Source organism: Miscanthus floridulus, chromosome 11 (assembly GCF_019320115.1).
Source record: "Miscanthus floridulus cultivar M001 chromosome 11, ASM1932011v1, whole genome shotgun sequence".
In the NCBI taxonomy this organism is placed as follows: Eukaryota; Viridiplantae; Streptophyta; class Magnoliopsida; order Poales; family Poaceae; genus Miscanthus; species Miscanthus floridulus.
In genome coordinates, this window is record NC_089590.1 from 58,403,685 (window position 1) to 58,422,146 (window position 18,462).

General features: G+C 45.7%; 2 protein-coding genes and 2 pseudogenes across 2 annotated transcripts; 1 reads left to right on the forward strand and 3 right to left on the reverse strand.

Annotated features, from left to right (window-relative positions):
- Nucleotides 1–2,361: 2,361 nt before the first annotated feature.
- On the forward strand, nt 2,362–4,963 carry LOC136490856 (uncharacterized). Its single transcript, XM_066487052.1, has one exon. It carries the CDS (start codon nt 2,694–2,696, stop codon nt 4,692–4,694), a length of 2,001 nt encoding a protein of 666 aa, XP_066343149.1. The 5' UTR covers nt 2,362–2,693; the 3' UTR covers nt 4,695–4,963.
- Nucleotides 4,964–5,223: 260 nt separating this feature from the next.
- LOC136490857 (phosphoglycolate phosphatase 1A, chloroplastic-like) lies at nt 5,224–7,620 on the reverse strand. Its single transcript, XM_066487053.1, has 11 exons — nt 7,256–7,620; nt 7,088–7,155; nt 6,915–7,007; nt 6,755–6,826; nt 6,614–6,685; nt 6,363–6,422; nt 6,225–6,277; nt 6,012–6,109; nt 5,826–5,925; nt 5,585–5,688; nt 5,224–5,497 (listed from the first exon to the last, which is right to left on the reverse strand). The coding sequence occupies exons 1-11, from the start codon at nt 7,509–7,511 to the stop codon at nt 5,391–5,393; spliced, it is 1,083 nt and encodes a 360-aa protein (XP_066343150.1). The 5' UTR covers nt 7,512–7,620; the 3' UTR covers nt 5,224–5,390.
- Nucleotides 7,621–9,299: 1,679 nt separating this feature from the next.
- LOC136494697 (protein NRT1/ PTR FAMILY 4.3-like) lies at nt 9,300–12,953 on the reverse strand (annotated as a pseudogene).
- Nucleotides 12,954–15,157: 2,204 nt separating this feature from the next.
- Nucleotides 15,158–18,001, reverse strand: LOC136494857 (protein NRT1/ PTR FAMILY 4.3-like; annotated as a pseudogene).
- Between the last annotated feature and the right edge of the window lie 461 nt (nt 18,002–18,462).

Sequence of the window (18,462 nt, forward strand, 5' to 3'; positions counted from 1 at the left end):
GACCGGACGCTCCAATCAAGAGGCTCGGCAACAGGCGTGACCGAACGCTGGCGGCAGATCGACCGAACGTGGGACAACAGAGTCCGGTCGAGTACATAAATGTTCTAGAGCGGCGAAAATACGACCGGACGCTGGCAGCGTCTGATTAGTTATTTGCGGTTCCAACGGTCAGGACGACCAGACGCGTGGCCTTCCCTTGCCGCGAGCATCAGCGGGGTGTAGCCGTCGCCATCGGGGATATTGACGTCGTAGCCCGTGCTGGCGAGGTGCCGCGATGCCACGGTGTCCCCGCGCCAGGAGGCACAGTGAAGCGCGTAGAAGCCTCCAGGCAGCCCTTCTCTAGTGCAAACTCGAGCATGACCTGCTCGAAGAGGTCCCTCTTCTTGCTCTGCTGCGTCAGTCCAATGGTCGTCTCGCCGCGCTTGTTGCTTAGCTTCACGTTGGCGTCGGCGAATACGAGGGCACGAAAGGCCTCGACGTTGCCCAATAAAATTATATTTTCCATTTTATGTTTTTTCAAAGAATTAGCCAAAATAAATAAAAAAGAAAAAGACAAACCCACCTTCAAAACTGTTTATAACAGAGTCAGGGAGTTAAGATGAATGGTTTTAAAAGTTGAGGGGGGTGTTTTGTCCAGTTTTAGAGTTCAGGGAGGAAAAACGAACTTTTCCGAAAGTCGAGGGAGGTAATATAAACTTCCCCCCCAAAAGGATACCCATCGAGCGGCCCACAACCGCGGAGTCTGGAGTCTAGAGTCTAGGGGATATTTAACTTTTTATCATTATAACGGATGACGACTCCTCAGATAGCATTCTAAGGATTTGACGATACGGTTTTAGCAGGAGAGAGAAAATCGATACACATTTGCCATTTTTGCTTATGTGGCACACCAGCCCCTGATTTCTCTATTCTTCCCCCTCTCCCTCCCCATCACTGGCACGTGGGCCCCACAAGTCAGATTCTCCTCCAACCTTCAACCATCATCACGCAACTAGGGAAGGGGATGAGCTTGGCCACGCCGCGGTGCGCCGTGCTGCCGTCCACGGCGACGCGCAGTGCTCGCCGCGTGCTTGTCGTCTTCACCGTGGCCGTAGACATGGAGAGCCCCGCGCCCTCGACGACGTGGTGCGCCTTGAAGTCGAGCCTCGTCGGTGTCATCCCCGCAGTACGTGGTGCCGGCGCTCGGGGTCGACCACGAGCTCGTCTAGGACACGACGAGGGCCATAGAGATGCTGCGCTCCAACTGGATGCTCGACACCGCTGCCATTGCCAGCCAAGCTCCATCGACCTATGCAGCCTCAACAGCCTCGTGCACGGGCTCCAACTCCTGGAACGTCACGCGTTTCCTGCTCCTTTCCAGGCCACCGTCGCCCATCACGCTGCTCGAGGACGCCGACGCCCAATACCAGCATGGTGGTCGCGCACCGGGGTGGCTCTATGATCTCGGCGATCCGTACGCCGTGATTTGCTCTTGAGCCACGTCATATACGCTCGGCCATGTTGTGCGCTCGGTCACGGCTCAGGCTCGTCCTCCGACGAAGGCGCTACAGCCGGATCTGGCACGCTGCCCTTCCCCGGCTCCGGTAGGCGTGACCCAGGCTCCGCCACCCTTCCCCGGCTCGGGCGTGCCAGTGCCAGTGGCCGCGAGGATGACCGGCTAGGTCTGCTGCAGCAGCCACTCGATGGTCTTACCGTCAGACTTATGCCCGAGCTCGCGCTCATCCTTCCGGAAAGCCTTCGAGCACATGCGCCCCAGGGCGGCCTCGCTACCCAGTGCGGCGCCCACGTGCGCCACGAAGCTGGCGGACATGACGATCTCGGTGAGGGGTACATCGACGAGGGCGTCTCGGTCCCCAGGGCTTGCGGCGGCAGGGCACAGCCGGGGTGCTCCGCCGTGGGCTTCCGGAGCAGGCCGACCTGCAGATAACGTCGAAGACGGCGGGGCGACGAGCAGAAGCACGAACGCTGCCGCGCTGCGGAAGATCATGGCTCTGAGGAGCCCCTCGCGCGGACTCGTACGAGCATGCCGAACGCTGGCCTGAATTGTATGCACGCCATGCTATGCTCTTAGCCATGACATCTTGATGACGTCATATACATTCTTTTTCCCTTTGAAAATTAAAGAAGAAATGTCTTAAAAATACAAGCTTACGTATATGAGCCGGCAGCTATCATGAGACGTCCATCGTTTAATCTGTGGCCTAGGCGAAAGTAAGAGGAAAAGGGCAGCATTCTCTTTTCGGCTGATGACTCAGCGCCATCGTGGCTTGCGAGCGTGTATTTTTTTTAGCTCTACCGTTAAAATATATCGCCGATCCGCTACACGAGGAGTCGCCAATATCCCGGAGTCTGGAGCCCGGACCGGACTCTCCGTCGCGCCCTGAGCAGCAGCTTCCCAAAACAAAAAGAAAAAACTGTGGAGGGGGAAAAGCAACCCAATCCTAGGTCACGCCGCCCATCCACACGGCACCGAAATTCCCGGCCCTTCTCGCCTCCCCGCAGCCGACGACGGCGTCCACCGCGGCGGCGGCGGCGGTCCGAGAAGAATAGCCGCCGTGCAGGCGCATTACCCGTCCTCATCCAACCAGGCCCAGCGGAAGGGGAGGAAAAGGCGAAGGCGGGGAGTAAGTCAACCGACCCTCCTCGCCGCCTGATCGTGCGCTCCCGCCACCGCCGATGCTGCGGCGCCGGCCATGGCGTCGGGGATGCTCTCATACCTGCAGGCCCTGTGGCCGTTCTCTGCCCTCCTGAGGGAGGAGGACGACCTACGCGCGTCAGCGCGGCTGATCGGGTCGCTCTCTGTGCCGGAGGAGACGAAGCAGTTCGTGCTCGCGCTCCGGGAGCCCGGCGGGTCGCCGCCGGACCGGCACCGGGACAGCGCCGGCGTGATCTACATCCTCGCCGCGCAGAACCTGTCGGAGCAGTCCGCCTCGGACGCCGAGCGCCTGATCAGGGAGGTGCGACCGAGGGCCGTGGTCACTCAGGTCGCGCGCCCGGCCCTTGAAGACGTCCGGATCGAGGAGGATTGCCTCGCCGGCAATGGAGGCGGGGGCATGCCGGTACCGGCGTCGCCGTTTCAGGTGATCAAGCGGTGCATCACGGAGAAGAGGAGCAAGGACCAGTACGTCAAGGCTGCCGCGTGCCAGGTCCTGCAGGAGATTTTTGGGGTCGGGTTTTATGGCCATCTGCTTGCTGCCAAGCGAGCTGCAGAGGAGACGGGTTCGTGTTTTCTATTGCTTGAGTCTCCGTATGAGAGGAATTGTGGCGGGGTTGGATCGGGCAGCCGGAATAGTGCTGCAGACGATAGCTCAGCTCAGTCATTACAGGCTAGTTGCTTGCTAGCTCACAGCACCACGGATGATGACTCAGGTTTGCAATTGCAGGCTAACTGCTTGACCCCCAGGAGTGCCACTTCAATTGTGAGATCCCATGGTAGGAATATATGCCTTATGGATGATAATGGAGGACAACTGTTGAAGTCACTGGCACCAATTCTTAATTTCTTGATGTCCCAAGCAGTCTCATCCAATGCTGCCACTGAGTGCAGGCCATCTGAATGCAAGCCGACTGACAGATACGAGGCTCCACCATTTGCTCAGTCTGTCTACCCTTTACTTGCTGATCTTTATCATATATTTGTTGATATTCCGTCGATTGGTAGGGCTATGGCTTCTGCTCAGAAGCTGCTTACTCAAGTTCACGAGGGGAAGCCAATCAGCAGTGATATGCTATCTGATGTGTACATATTTAGAATTGCAATAGAGGCCCTCAGGATGGGTTTAAACAGTGCAGCAAGGTCCCATATTGATACCAGAGATAAACATGGTTCAAAAGATCTGGATTTTTCAGAACTCCAATCTGATGAGAAGTGCCACATTCTTCTTGTGCAAGCTCTCAGGAGTCAGCTAAGAGAGTTTGGTTCTGTGGTGGCTATAGTTGACGCGAGCTGCTTATCTGGAATAAGGAGACATTGGAACACCCCTGTTCCTTCAGAGATTACTCAATTAGCTAGCAGATGCTTCAATCACTATGGTGCTGAAAATGATGATAAAATTGAGGTACCTTCGGCAGACAGCACTGATAAAAAAAGTTGGATATCTGAGAAACCTGTGGTTGCTGTTGGTGCAGGAGGTACAGCACTCTTGGGCTTTTCATCATTATCAAAATCTATTCAGGCTTCCGCCTTCCTTAAGCTCGCCCCTTACAAAAGTCCAGTGGTTCTAAAGTATGGATTGATGCAGCTACAAAGACATGCTGCTATTGTATTAAGCAAGATGCTCCCTCATGGGGTTGTTACTGCTGGCTCGAAGGCTTCTGCTTTGCAGTTCACAGCTTCAGCAGAGAAGATCCGAGCGGTGGCACACACTGTAATATCATCAGCTGAGAGAACAAGCTTATTGGCTATGCGAACTTCATTCTATGAAATAATGCAGAAGAGGCATAGGCAGCCTTTCAGAATAACTCCTTGGGCAACATTTGGCTGCAGCATGGTTGCATGTGCTGGCCTTGTGATGCATGGAGATGGGATCGAGTGTGCAGCCGAGGCAGCACCTTCTGTTCCCATGATTGCTTCTCTGGGCCGTGGCCTTGAGAGCTTACGGCTCACATCCCAGGAGGTGAGACAAACAAAGGGCCAAAATGTGAAAGAAGCTTTGCGAGCATTAATGAACAGCTTGAAGAAATCAGCAAAATAAAGGGCCAACACTTCACAACTGGAGCTGTATGGATTTTTGTCTTGCGATTTGGGGGCAAGACTAAAATTATCATGAGCTGTGAAGTGCACTTTTCTGTTTGCCAAGATAGTGAAATTATGTGATTGAGCTTTGTGGGCGTGGCTAGCTTGAGCTTAGGGAGCACTTGAGTGAGATAAGTGTGTTTTTTATTGACTTTCTGTACATACATACAAGATAAAATGTTCTTATTGGTATGAAAATAATTCAATAAGATTTCAATACGAGTGAAATATTTACAACTTTGCCAGAGGCGCTCAGGTGCCATGGACAGAAGTACTCCGCTGGACTCGCCATAATATCTTTTACTTCATATCCATGTACATACTAATAAGTTGTATACAGACAGAAGTACATTTTTCAGTATTCTTTTTAGGTCATGTTTGCACCTACCTACTTTGTTCTTATCACCATTTTCTTAATTTTTTTATGCTTGTACGTTGGACATATATGCATTTCGTTTGAAGTAAAAAAGAAGGTTCTAACTGGAGAATTTAGAGTAATTCTTGGCATCCTTGTGATATGTGCATGACTGATGTTACACATAAAGATATATCATGATTATACAACAGTGAAAAACAAAACCATACTTTGTGTTTCCTTATTTGTTACAAAAAAACGGTCGATGCTGCCTATGCAAATGGAAGGCAGGCTCTTCCTTCAGACAGTTGCTGCTTTGAGGGTGAGAAAATCTGAAAGTTGAGTTGTGTAGAAATCTGGCTGGATCGAGTTGTCGGGGCTCTGAAGCGCCTGCAGGGAAGTCACACCTGCAAGAGACAGCCGAGCTCAATGCTTATGCTGATGTTAAGCCAGCAGTGCCTGTATCAGAGTTAGAACTGAGGAATTGATGAAACCTGAGAGAACAAGCAGAGTCTTGCAGCCTCCGTTTTGACCAAACAGGATATCAGTATCCAACCGGTCACCCACCATGCATATCTGGGATGTTGTGATTCCGAACCTGTCATGCAGGTGAAGAAACGTAAGAATCTGAAAACTTGCAGTGAGCTGTATGATTTATTACACTTAAAATTGTGACACATCCTTCGATGAACATTTCTAATACTGAACATGTTTAGACTTAACTAAGTTTCTTACTTCTTTGCCAGGTAGTCCATCATGAAAGTGGATGGCTTCCCGACTACAAGCGGTTCTTGTTTAGTTGAACCAAGAATTGCACCGACCATTGATCCACCACCTGATGCAAGGCCAAATGTTTCATAATTGAGCAACTGGTATGTTTCGTCGTAGCATATATAGAAAGAATGCAAATAGCTTACTTACCTGCCCATTCTTGGGCATCAGTAAGATGAGTGACAGCATCCCTGTTTGTTGCGATGAAAAGGCACCCTGGATTCTCACGGATGCATAGTGTCCCATACCTAAAAATGCATTGGCGGCAAGTTTACAGGCCTTGTAGAACGATTAGTATCAAATCTATATCTATGAACATGAATGAAGAGGAGTATAACACAGTGATGCGAAGCTAAGACTTACTGAACTTTGTAGTAGTTAAAGTAGCGATCAAATCCAACCACAACTGCTCCCACCTGTAAGAAACCCAAATAGTGTGTCATTGGGTTTTCTTCTCACTATATGCCACCCCAGAACATGAAGAAGGATCATCATACATACATCTTCGTCATGCTCCATGTAAAAACCAGGCTTGAGCTCTATCTTCTTGTCTCCATCTGTCTACATGACGATAAAATCTAAGTTGCGTAAGTTTGTATTCAGACTTTGCACAGTGCTATTAGTAAATACTGATTGATATCCATGATATGTTGGCTCACTAACATTGTAATGTACTAATGTACTAAAGTGTCAGTGAAACTCGTCTTCTGTACAAGTGTTCTGTCATGAATTTCAGAGAAATTGTTACTTACGGGTCCTCCGAGGTACTGAAATCCAGCCAGCTCTAGCTCCTTCAGAATCCCTTCCTCTCCGATGACATACACCTGAAGTAGCCAAAAAATGTTGTTAAACTTTGCTCATTTTTCGTACATATTTTGAATGGTGATAGTTACCTTCTTGTCCTTGGGGAAATCGATGGACTGCAGGTACGCAGCAGCTGCAAAAGACGAAGCGAAGATCTCTTCCTGCGCAGCAATCCGGTCTCATCGGTTAGCAGAAGAAACTGATGAACAGAAGCAGTTCATATTCATCACAAGTGCCGAACTACCCGACCTCGTCGATGCTCATTCCCAGCGTCTCGAACTTCTTGCCATACTGCTTCCTCGATTTGGTGGAGTTGTTGGTCACGAACACCAGCCTCTTGCCCTGAAAAGGCGTACCGGCAGCAGCTTCAGTGAATCATCAGGAAGTGACGACTGACGAGAGCATTGCGGTTTGGGACGGACCTTTGACCGGAGCAAGTCAAGAGTCTCCGGCACGCCGTCGATCAGCTTGTCGCCCTTCCAGATCACACCTGCGCGGCACACGCAGAGAAGACGCGCGAATTTGAGCAAGACCCAGCACCCACTACCCGTCTACCCAAGAAGCCGGTGGTGATCGGTGTGTCATCTGACCGTCGCAGTCGAAGATGAAGGTCTCGACGGAGTCGATGAGCGCGTCGGCGTCCTCGAGCTTGGCTGCCACCGGGGCTGCCCCCGCCGCTGCCATCACGGACCTCCTCGCCGCGCAGTTCGCCGACGGCGCCGCGACCGCGGAGACCAGCCCACTGCGCCGCTGGCTCTTCCCCGAGAACGGGAAGGGCGTCGGCGCCTGCGACGAGGAGGAGGTGGTGGAGGGGAGGAAGGTCGGGGACGCGCGAACCTGGAGCATCGCCGCGGCCGCTCGTGGCGCTCTGTTTTTATTATCGGGTGGCGTTTGGTTGGCGTTTGTGTGATGTGCCTGTGCGTTATGATTTGGGCGCTACGCGCCAGCGATTCTCCCGTCTTCTTTCGATTGGTCTGCGGGCCTGTGATTTGTGGCTGGGAAGGCAGAGGGGAGGGATTGGGGTCTGGGCTCGTGTTGTGGCTGCTGTTCGAGCTAGGACTAGGAGGCAACGAAAGGTATGTGATGCGAGTCCCAGGAGAGACAGAGAGGAAAGCATGGAGAAGTGAAATTCTGCAAGGAAGTTTTGATCAGTTTGCTAAAGAAAAATTAGGACACAAGTTAGAACAGTTCCAAACCTCTAGTCTAGAGGCTAGTTTATCTCGTGATGGCTTTTAGGCTTCCGGCGCGATTTGTTGTTAGGCCCATCTACGGTGGTGGGCTGGTGGCCCTGTTGGGCTGTTGGTGTGTCAATTCGTCGGGCGCTCAGAATCATGGCTCGCTCTAGAAGAAGTGAAGAACCGTAACTTTTTCCGCCTGGACTATGGTCACAGTTCAGGTTTACACGTTGAATCCTAAAACCATTTAAGTTGCCTCCTACTCTGGCAATTAATATAAAAATTTTCAATAGGCAATTAATAAGGTTTTAAACAAATAAAACGATCTCTAAGTTTCTAAAAGTTTTTGAGAAATATCTTAAAAATATATTGGGGCACAAGAAACCCAAATAAAATATTTACAAAAGAATATAAAAATATATCTAAAATCATCCAAAAAATAGATTTAAATTTAAGAAAACAGAAATTTTCTAACTATTTTTTGAAAAAATCCTAAAAAATGTAACCAATGACCGAATATGTTTCTAAAATTTTCACAACAAAAATATGAGATGCAACCAACATGAATGCAAGATACATTGATCCTGAATGCATTCATGCTTAATGCATTTGTGATGGTTTCATCATGTGTTTTGTCGTGAAAAGTTTTTAAATGCATTTAGACATTAATTTTATTTGGAAAATTTTCAAATTTTTTTGGATATTCTTCCCATTTTCTTAAATCTAAATCTAATTTCTGGAAGCTTCCAGATATATATTCATGATATCTAATTATTTTATTTGTGTTTATCGTGTCCCAATCCATCCCTAGGATTTCTCTTAAAATTTTAATAATTTATAGACATTTTTCATAATTTGAAAACCTTATTGAAGTTTTTATTGTGTTTTTTCAATTATAAAATGACAAAACTAGAAACCACTTTTAACTGGGTCAAGGAGGTTATTTAAATGATTTTGAGAGTTGATATATAAGGTTTTGCATTGGAGTTCAAGGAACAAACCCGAATTACAAACAATGAGACAAAAGTAACTTTTTACACGAGATCATGACTCGGAAGTCACGAAACTGCCAAAGGCCCCGTTCGCTTCACTGAAAAAACAAGCCGAAACACTGTTCCGGCTGATTTGTTATGAGAGAAAAACACGGTTCCTGCTAAAAAACAAGCTGAAAAAGATGGATTATAAGAGAAGCGGACATGGCCAAAATCCCCGTCCTTTGTTTTAGAGAAAGGACTAGGGATTGGGATGCGAGTCCTGTATGTAGGCGCGGAGAGCCACGGATAGCTGCTACGGAGTCCTGTATCCATTGACACACGGTGAACCATAACATCATGCATTTGGGTAACCGATGACGCAATATACTCAGGATGTCACTTCAGCTCTTACAGATTTGGCACATGAATCTTCCACCGAGAAATCACCAGTTACACAAACTACAGATTGTGGCGATTGCCGTTACTGAAGACCATTTTACAAAGCCAACTTTCCGGGAAGTATCACAGGTTGAAATCAGAACAATGAAGACGATACAATCGGGCATCACCGCATCAGCGCAGCGGTGCAGCATATTACAAAGATACTAGCACAAGAGAGACGTTTTGCAAATTTGATGGCTAATCCATGGAATGGTGAACTAGGATACTTCTACATTCTGAACCAAACAAAACAATGTACGAAGTTTAAGGTGCATCTTGATCAACTGATGGCTCATCAGCGACGCGTGGATCCTGCTGGTAGACATACTTCTTCGCCCAGTACAGATAGTTCAAGAAGGCAAGCAATCCGACAACGGTCACAACCCAGTAGAACAGGTCAAGTCGGCTGTTGTTCAAACTTGTACCCTCGAGCCACCCTCCCTGGTGCCCACGTCTCGTGGCCCTGTTCACTGCTTTCACCAGGAAAGTGGCCAGCAATGACGCGATCCCAACCTCGCACCAGAACAATGCGGTGGCGATGGATTTCATGCCCCGTGGCGCCTCGCTATTGAAGAACTCGAGGAGGCCCGGGAACGATGTCACGTCTGACACGCCCAGAAGGAAGAACTGAGGCGCGAGCCAGAACAGGGACATCTGAGTTGCAGAATCCTTTCTCTTTCTCTCAACAAGTGCTGCGATGACTGATGCGAGTATCATGGAGGCGAAGCCTAAGCTGATCCGCTGCAGGTGAGTGATGCCACTGGCGTAGCCAGTGCGCTTGCGCAAGAACGGCACAATGAACCGGTCATAGATGGCGAGCATTACCATCTGGAAGACTGGAATGTTATAGGGATGATGAAGAGTGACGCCGGGGAGATGTGGATCTTGCCAAGCCTTGTGTTTGTCATGCTACCTTGCTGCACAGTGAATGTCAGGATGATAGGATTCGATACATATCCGATCATGGAGCTGACAAACAGGGGAAGCATTCGAAGCACAATCTTTGTCTCTTCCACCTTCGCCACACTGCAATGTGACCAGGCTCCATCTTTCCCACTGTTAATGCAAGCTTTGTCGAGGAATCTGAGAAGATGAACGAAATAGTTTATAATTGGCAATACTAGTAGGGGAGGGCAATGCCCTCAAATCTCTTTGCCTGGAAATACCACATGAATGGCATGTACTTCTCTGAATCTTACTTCAGGTTATTTTTTCGGGAGAGTACTTCAATAGTGCCTGCCCCAGTACTAATTTCCTGTGCTTCTTCCAGCTTCTCGGGAAGCTCGAGCCTCCTGTTTCTGAATGCAACTACAAGAACCTGGAGCAGCAATGCTGTAGCTAATTAATAAGTGTAAACTGTGTGCTAATTGAGATGACGCTATGAGATTTTATATGTTTTCAACCAGGAATGAGCACAACCTGCAGTATTCGAGTTAGAGGGCTTCCTTCAGGTACTTGGTTGCGGTAGAAAGGGAGACCAGTGGCAAACACAATCAACCCAAGCAGAACAAGGATGGCACACAAGCCAAGTCCAATGTCCCACCCCTTGTAGGTCTCGAGCCACACAATCAGAATTAATCCTACTAAACCACCCAAGGAGATCCCAAAGGTGTACCAGTTAAAGAAGCTGGACTGTTGGCGGGACTCAGTGGGATCTTCATGGTCAAACTGGTCTGCTCCGAGAGATGGCAAGCAAGCACGGATGCAACCTTCGCCAAATGCACTGATATACAAGGCTGCATATAATAGGGTAGCATTCCAACCATGAACCTCTTTGCAGACAGTTCGTTCATCTTCAATATCGCACGATGGTGGATGGAGTGATGGAAGGTAGGCTTGCAGTGCAAGCAATCCAAAGCCCTAAGAAGTGCATGCTTAGTGGATTACAAATGCTGTACATAATCACTAAGAAAGAGTGCATAAAGCAACTGTCAGATCGTGCACATTTGCTTAAGAACTATCCAACATTATAAACGAAACCTGTTTTTTACTTAAAGGGACAATGGTTTAATGCATTTTAGAAGCTACCCCCTCTGTCCCAAGATAAGTGATGTTTTAGGTTTGTCTTAAGTCAAACCATTTCAAGTTTGACCAAATTTATAGGAAAGAAAATTAATATTTAGGACACCGAACAGGTAGAATATGATAATATATTTCATGATAAATCCAATAATACTTTTTTGGTGTCATAAACATTAGTATATATAGCAAACTTTACAGCAGAAATCAGTATATGGCCCGGGTGTAGCTACTCCCATTTGTGTATCTCAATATTTAGGATATATATATATATATATATATATATATATATATATATATATATATATATATATATATATATATATATATATATATATATATATATATATATATATATATATATATATATATATATATATATATATATGGCCCGACAAAGTGATCACCTGGGTTAGTATGTATGTAAGTATGCAACTATACATAGAGTATGTGGTTATACTTATTTTTATATACTAGTATGATGGTAGGGATCCTTTGAGTAATGCATATCATTGCATTACGGAAAAAAACCTGTTCAGTTTCAACCCTCAATTCATTGTTACATTACATGCCACAAAGGAAACCTGAAACATTATACTAGGCACATACCGGTAAGCAAATTATCAGGAGTGTGTTAAATTGTTAATGTAGGACTTTAAATCTTACTTAAAAAAGAGATGCTAACAGTAAGGTGGATAATTGGACTTCACAGTCAAGATTATGCCAGAGGTATCTTGACACAGCAGGCTCTACGTCTGAGTTTTATGTTTCAGCTGTTTATCAAATCTATTTTAGTATTTGAGGCCCATCAATGTGAACCAACATCAATTTGATTTACGTATATACTTAACAATGTATGAGCATCAGAAAGTACTTCAGCAATTGGAGGTACTTAAATTGTAAACACACATGTTTATGGTAAGATCACATCCTAATAAGGATAGTTACACATTTATACTAAAACAAAAACAACTTCATTAAAAAATTTAAGTGACTTTGGTAGTCAACCCTTAGCACTAATGGCTTAGCTTTTTTCATCCACTTCTCCAATTGACAGAACTATGTCCTCACAAAAGAGGACGAAACTATGAAAAATAGTCTATTCTGTACTATTGGTAGGTTTGCATTTATTAACTGCAATGGAACGTGTAAAATATCCTGCAGCATGTAGATTGCATAGATCAAGAGCAAAATTACCACTTCGCAAAAAAAGAGAGTAAAATTACCAGAAACTCCAATGGACCAAAGAGAAGTATAGTTCTAGAACGACTGATGTACGAGTCAGACAGAAAAGCCCCTATCAAAGCAAACCCACTTGTGGCACCGACAAAATTAGTTACTGTAGTTGCAGAACTCGACACGCCCATATGCATTGTTCCGTGGAGATAGGTAACCAAATTCAGCAAATTGGGGACATTCACCATGCTTGTTACAACCGTTAGGACTGTAAAGGGGGAAAATATGGAGCAGAAGTTCAAAATTAATACATATTTCATCGGTGAAACATGTGTCCAAAATGACTACACACATAAATCAGGAAAGATATGAGTACAGCCACTTACAGTATATAAACATTGCTGCTCGAACACCTCCATGTACCTCTCTATGTATGGGGTTTCCTCTCCAGTCCACAAAGCCTCTAATTGCCATGGTACTTCTGAAAAGATTCTTCTCTACTGCCTGCCCACTGTATCCCTCACAAACGAGATGGGTATAAATAAACGGTAGACATACGAATTTTAAGGGGCGATAGCAACAATTAGACAAATCAAAGTTTACTGCCTATTTTATGCCATCTCTATGACAAGGCCCACTAGTACCAACTACAGTTGACTTTTAATGTCCCTATCTTCTGCTGACTTAAATAATGAAATTGGACTCTACAAGTCTACTATAAGTATTGAAAAGCACTACAGGAAAAGAAATCAGGGACATGTATGGTTACAGAGGTTCACAAGTATGAAGCCATTCCAAGTGCATCGCTTGAACTTATCAGCCCGTCTTATCAGCCATGATATAATGTTTTTCTCTCACACCAAAACAGCCGCAAAAACCATCAGCCGAACAGCTTGATGTAAATCGATTCATTGTATTTGAACAATAGAATTTTCAAAATCTAAGCTGCTCTTAAAAATTGCAGCTTAACTTATGAAGAGGAAAGAGTTAGCCTGAAAGTGACATGATAACTTCTATCTAAATAAATAGCATAAAAAGACCTTACTGCTTGGAGTCTATTCAATAAATAGCTTTCTTGTGGTATTGCTGACATCTATTCCAATGGAATAGTACTCAACTACTCATCATGGGAATATGTCTGTCAGCGGCATGAGGGATGTGAAAGTTAGGTGGAAATGCTTGTCTGTTCGGCTGAGCTGGATTAAAGCCGGCCGGTCGTTTTCGGCTGATTTGTTGTGAGACAAAAAAAAAAAAAAAAACTGTTAGGTGAACAGTGTTTTTGTGAGGAGGAGGAAGCCGGCTCCAGCCAGCCGAAAGGACAGAACAGTGATTTGTTGTGTTAATTTTATTCCATTTGTTATCAATACAGCAAGAAGTGCAATCATCCTTTGCTATTTTCACAAGACCTCAGGGCCACTGATATGGGAGAGTAAGCAGGATGATGCTCTTACAGGTAACACCTAACACCTACCAACTACCATGAGCGAAATGTTATCCAAGTAGATCAGACTGAAGTGTGGCTTCATTACAGCTGCTGCTGGCACCATCACCCCTGAGATAGTTTGAATAGTTGGTGACCTTCGCGCAACTGTGAAAGTGGTCACTGCTGACTAAAATGCCTACACTAAGACCTACTTGCCTGCATTTTCCGCGCTTATGCGACCATAGGAGTAGGAGGGCGAGATGGAGGCGCTCCAGCGTAGCGGTGGGGGAGGCTCTAGTTGAACTGTTGAAGGCGGCTGCATCTGCATAGCGCCAGGCAACGTGGGGCACGGGTTTCGCATCATGCGTGCATGAAGTTCACGGCGGCTACACCGAGTGCGCGGTAGCAATGCGAGCAAGGTTGGCGCTCGGCGGAGGCGTCGAGCGAAGCGGCCTCGCCGTCGGCGGGCAAGTCGCTGCAAATCAGTCCCCGGGTTTTTGCAAATCAATCCCTGTACTTCTGCAAACCAGTGTTTTGGATCACAATTAATAAGCTTGATCCAGTGTTTTGCACATAAGCCCCTGTTTTGGGTTTAACTGCGTTCCAGTATTATGCAAATCAGTTCCAATATTTTGCAGATAAGCCCCTGTTTTGAATCGAGATTATTTTATTAGTAGCCTTAAATTCTATTCTGAGTCGCCATTCATTAATCGTGATCCAAAATTCAAAATTTATTCAAATCAGTCCATATATATTTTCATATCAACCCTAAACTGGGCTGTAATTTCCAAAAAATTTACAGATCTATCCTATATGATGACCTCAGCAGCAGCATACCGTGAGAGGTGTATCAGCTTGTGAGCCGACAAACGCTGGAGCGGGAGCGCATGATCATCGCTTGTGTTGTCGACTGTCTCGGCCCCATATGCTGAAAATTCATTCACGCTGAACCATATGGTATTAATGTTGCATCAATATATTCAAGCTGGCACTTTAGCTCTTACCAATTTGGCAATTTGACATATTTCTGTGTCTGAAGCTTACATTGTCACAAAGAAACACCCACTTACACTTGCACAACCTAGAATATTTCCTTTGATAAGGAGCATTTCACAAATGTGAACTACTGCTAATGCTAAGTATAACGAATGATGTCCACCAATGATCTGCATACAATCAGGCATCTGAATACGACAACACACAACAGGCTCTAATCCATGTCATGGTAAACCAGACCACATGGTAAACCAGACCACACTTATCCTGCTTTTGCTGAACTGAAGGACGATCCTAGCGAGATATTTCAACGTGGATCCTGATCGACCGGTGGCTTGTCAGCGACGACGATGCGTGGATTGTGCCGGTATACATACCTCTTGGCCCAGAACAGGTAGTTCAAGAAGGCAAGCAATCCGACAACAGCCACAACCCAGTAGAACAGATCAAGATGGCTGCTGTTCAAGCTTGTAGCATCGAGCCACCCTGCCTGGTTCCCATGCCTCGTGGCCCTGTTTACTATCTGCACCAGGAAAGTGGCTAACAATGACGAGAGCCCTAGGACACACCAGAACAAGGCTGCCGCGATCGACTTCATGCCTCGTGGCGCCTCGCTGTTGAAGAACTCGAGGAGCCCAGGAAACGATGTCACGTCTGACACTCCCAGCAAGAAAAACTGAGGCGTGAGCCAAAATAGGGACATCTGCACCACAGCTTCCTTCCTTTTCCTCTCAACGACTGCTGCAATGACTGACGCAAGTATGATGAAGGCGAAGCCTATGCCGACGCGCTGCAGATGAGTAATGCCACTAATATAGCCTGTGCGCTTGCGTAAGAATGGCACCAGGAATTGGTCATAGATTGGAAGCATTACCATCTGGAATATGGTGGGGATTATGAACAGTGTAGCTGGGGAAACATGGATCTTGCCCAGCCTTGTGTTTGTCATGCCACCTTGCTGCACGGTGAATGTGAAGAGGACAGGGTTTGATACGTATCCGATAATGGAGCTGATAAACAGAGGAAGCACACGGAGCACAATCTTTGTCTCCACCTTCGTCCTGCTGCAAAGTGACCAGGCTCCATCTTTCCCACGGTTGATGCAGGCTTTGTCGAGGATTCTGTCAAGATGCATGGAATAGTTTATAATGGGCAATACTAGAAACAATGCAATGCTCTCTACTCTATATAAATAGGCCTGCAGTGAAAAACGCATGTGTTTCTCTGAATCTTACTTCAAGCTTTTTGTTTCAGGGAGTACTTCAATAGAGCATGGCTCAGCACTGCTTTCTTGTGCTTCTTCCAGTTTCTCCGGAAGCTCAAGGCTCCTGTTTCTGAATGCGACCACAAGAACCTGGAGAGGCAAGATTGCAGCGAAATAATATTCACAACACACTTCTTGATAACTGAGATAAGATTTATGGTTACTAGGAAGGAGCACAACCTGCAGTATTCGGGTTAGAGGGCTTCCTTCAGGTATTTGGTTGTGGTAGAAAGGGAGACCAACAACAACCACAAGCAGCCCAAGCAGAATTAGGATGGCACACAAGCCAAATCCAATGTCCCCCACCCTTTGTCGTTCTGAAGCCACACTACTAGAATCAGCCCTATAAAACCTCCAAAGGAGATCCCAAAGGTGTACCAATTAAAGAAGCTAGATTGCTGGCGCGACTCAGCGGGATTTTCATGGTTGAACTGGTCTGCTCCAAGGGATGGCATGCAAGCACGCATACAACCATCACCAATTGCACTGATATACAAGGAGGCAAACAGCAGGGTGGAATTCCAGCCATGGACTTCTTTGCAGTTACTTGGTTCTGCTTCAATATTGCAAGAAGGTGGATGTAGTGAAGGAAGGTGGGCTTGCAGTGCAAGGAGTCCGTAGCCCTGCACAAGTGAGTGTTTTGTCATGACAAAAAAAATACCGTGCATAAAGGTTAGAAGGGGTGTCAACATGTGCATATTTACGTAAGGATTGATCCAAAATTACGACTTAAATCTGTCTAAATTCAGGAGGCTACCCTTGTAATGCCTTTCAGAAATTCTCTGTGGAATATCAGTAAAATTCTAGGAGGATGTTAAATTTTTAGTGCAGGACTTACTTAGCTAAGGGTGAAAAAGGAGAAACATTTACTTTGCACCCAAAAATAAATCCATTTCTTTCAATATTTCAATTGAGTGGACTCTGCAGCAAGATTATCACAGAGAAGTCATACTTCATGAATTGAAATGTAAAAAAAAAAAAACAAGGCATGTAAGTCAGAGTTTTACGTATGATCTGTTTATAAAGCCCATCACTGTTATGGATATGTACCCTTGGTAGGCCATTCTTACGGTACCTAACCAGACCCCTGAAATAGTTTTACATGTATACAGTATACCCAACTAGGCGTGAGCTCCTGAAGACGTATTCCTGTGATTTTGTAAACTTTCAACAGTTTACCTTAGCATCACCCTTCTTAGCATAGTTTTTCCATTCAATTATCTAATTAAAAAAAATAAAAAAAGTAATACCATGTTTTCTAATTTCTACTATTGTTACTTCAAATCTAGCAATAGCAACAGAACATGTAAAAATCCTTTAGGGTGTAGATGATTGAATACCAGAAACTCCAAGGGACCAAAGATAAGTATAGTTCTTGAGCGAGTGATATAAGAGTCAGAGAGGAAGGCTCCTATCAAAGCAAACCCAGATGTGGCACCAAGGACATTAGTGACTGTAGTTGCAGATCTTGACACTCCCATATGCATTGTTCCATGGAGATAGGTGACCATATTCAGCATATTTGGGACATTCACGATGTTTACTACAACTGTCAGAACTGCAAGTAGGAAAAAGGTGGAGAAGAAGATTAAAAATAATAAAAACTTCAAATTCACAAGCCCTTACATCTGTAAATGTTACCCTCATAATTCAGGAAAGATAGTAAATGAAACAAAGAATAGCGGATAGAGTATAGACACTTACAATATAAAACCATGCTGCTCTCACTCCTCCATGCACTTCTCTGTTGATGGGGTTTCCTCTCCAGTCTAAGAAGCCTCTAATTGTCATGGTACTCATCAAGATTTTTTCCTTTTCCCTCTTGATTACTCCCTGCCCGCTGAGTCCCTCAGATCTGAGGGGTATAAGTAAACTGACGGGGGTTCAGATCAAGGGGTGATAGAGACAACATGATCAACCAAAGTGTTTTTTCCTGCCTATTTTATTTCGTTTCTATATCTCAAGCTCTGATAGTCCAAATTCAAACATGCGAAAGTTGACTTCCAATGTTACTATTTGCTGCTGACTGAAATTTGGACGCTACAACATGCTCACATACTATATATAAAGGGGGGAAAACAGGACATGTACAATGAGAGAGCTCAACAACAACAACAACAACAACAACAACAACAACAACAACAACAACAACAACAACAAAGCCTTTAAGTCCCAAAGGTAGGCTAGAGTTAAAACACAGCAGAAGCAATCACGGTTCAGGCACGTGAATAGCTGTTTTCCAAGCACTCCTATCTAAGGCTAAGTCTTTGGGTATATTCTATCCTTTCAAGTCTCCTTTTATTGCCTCTACCCAAGTCAACTTCGGTCT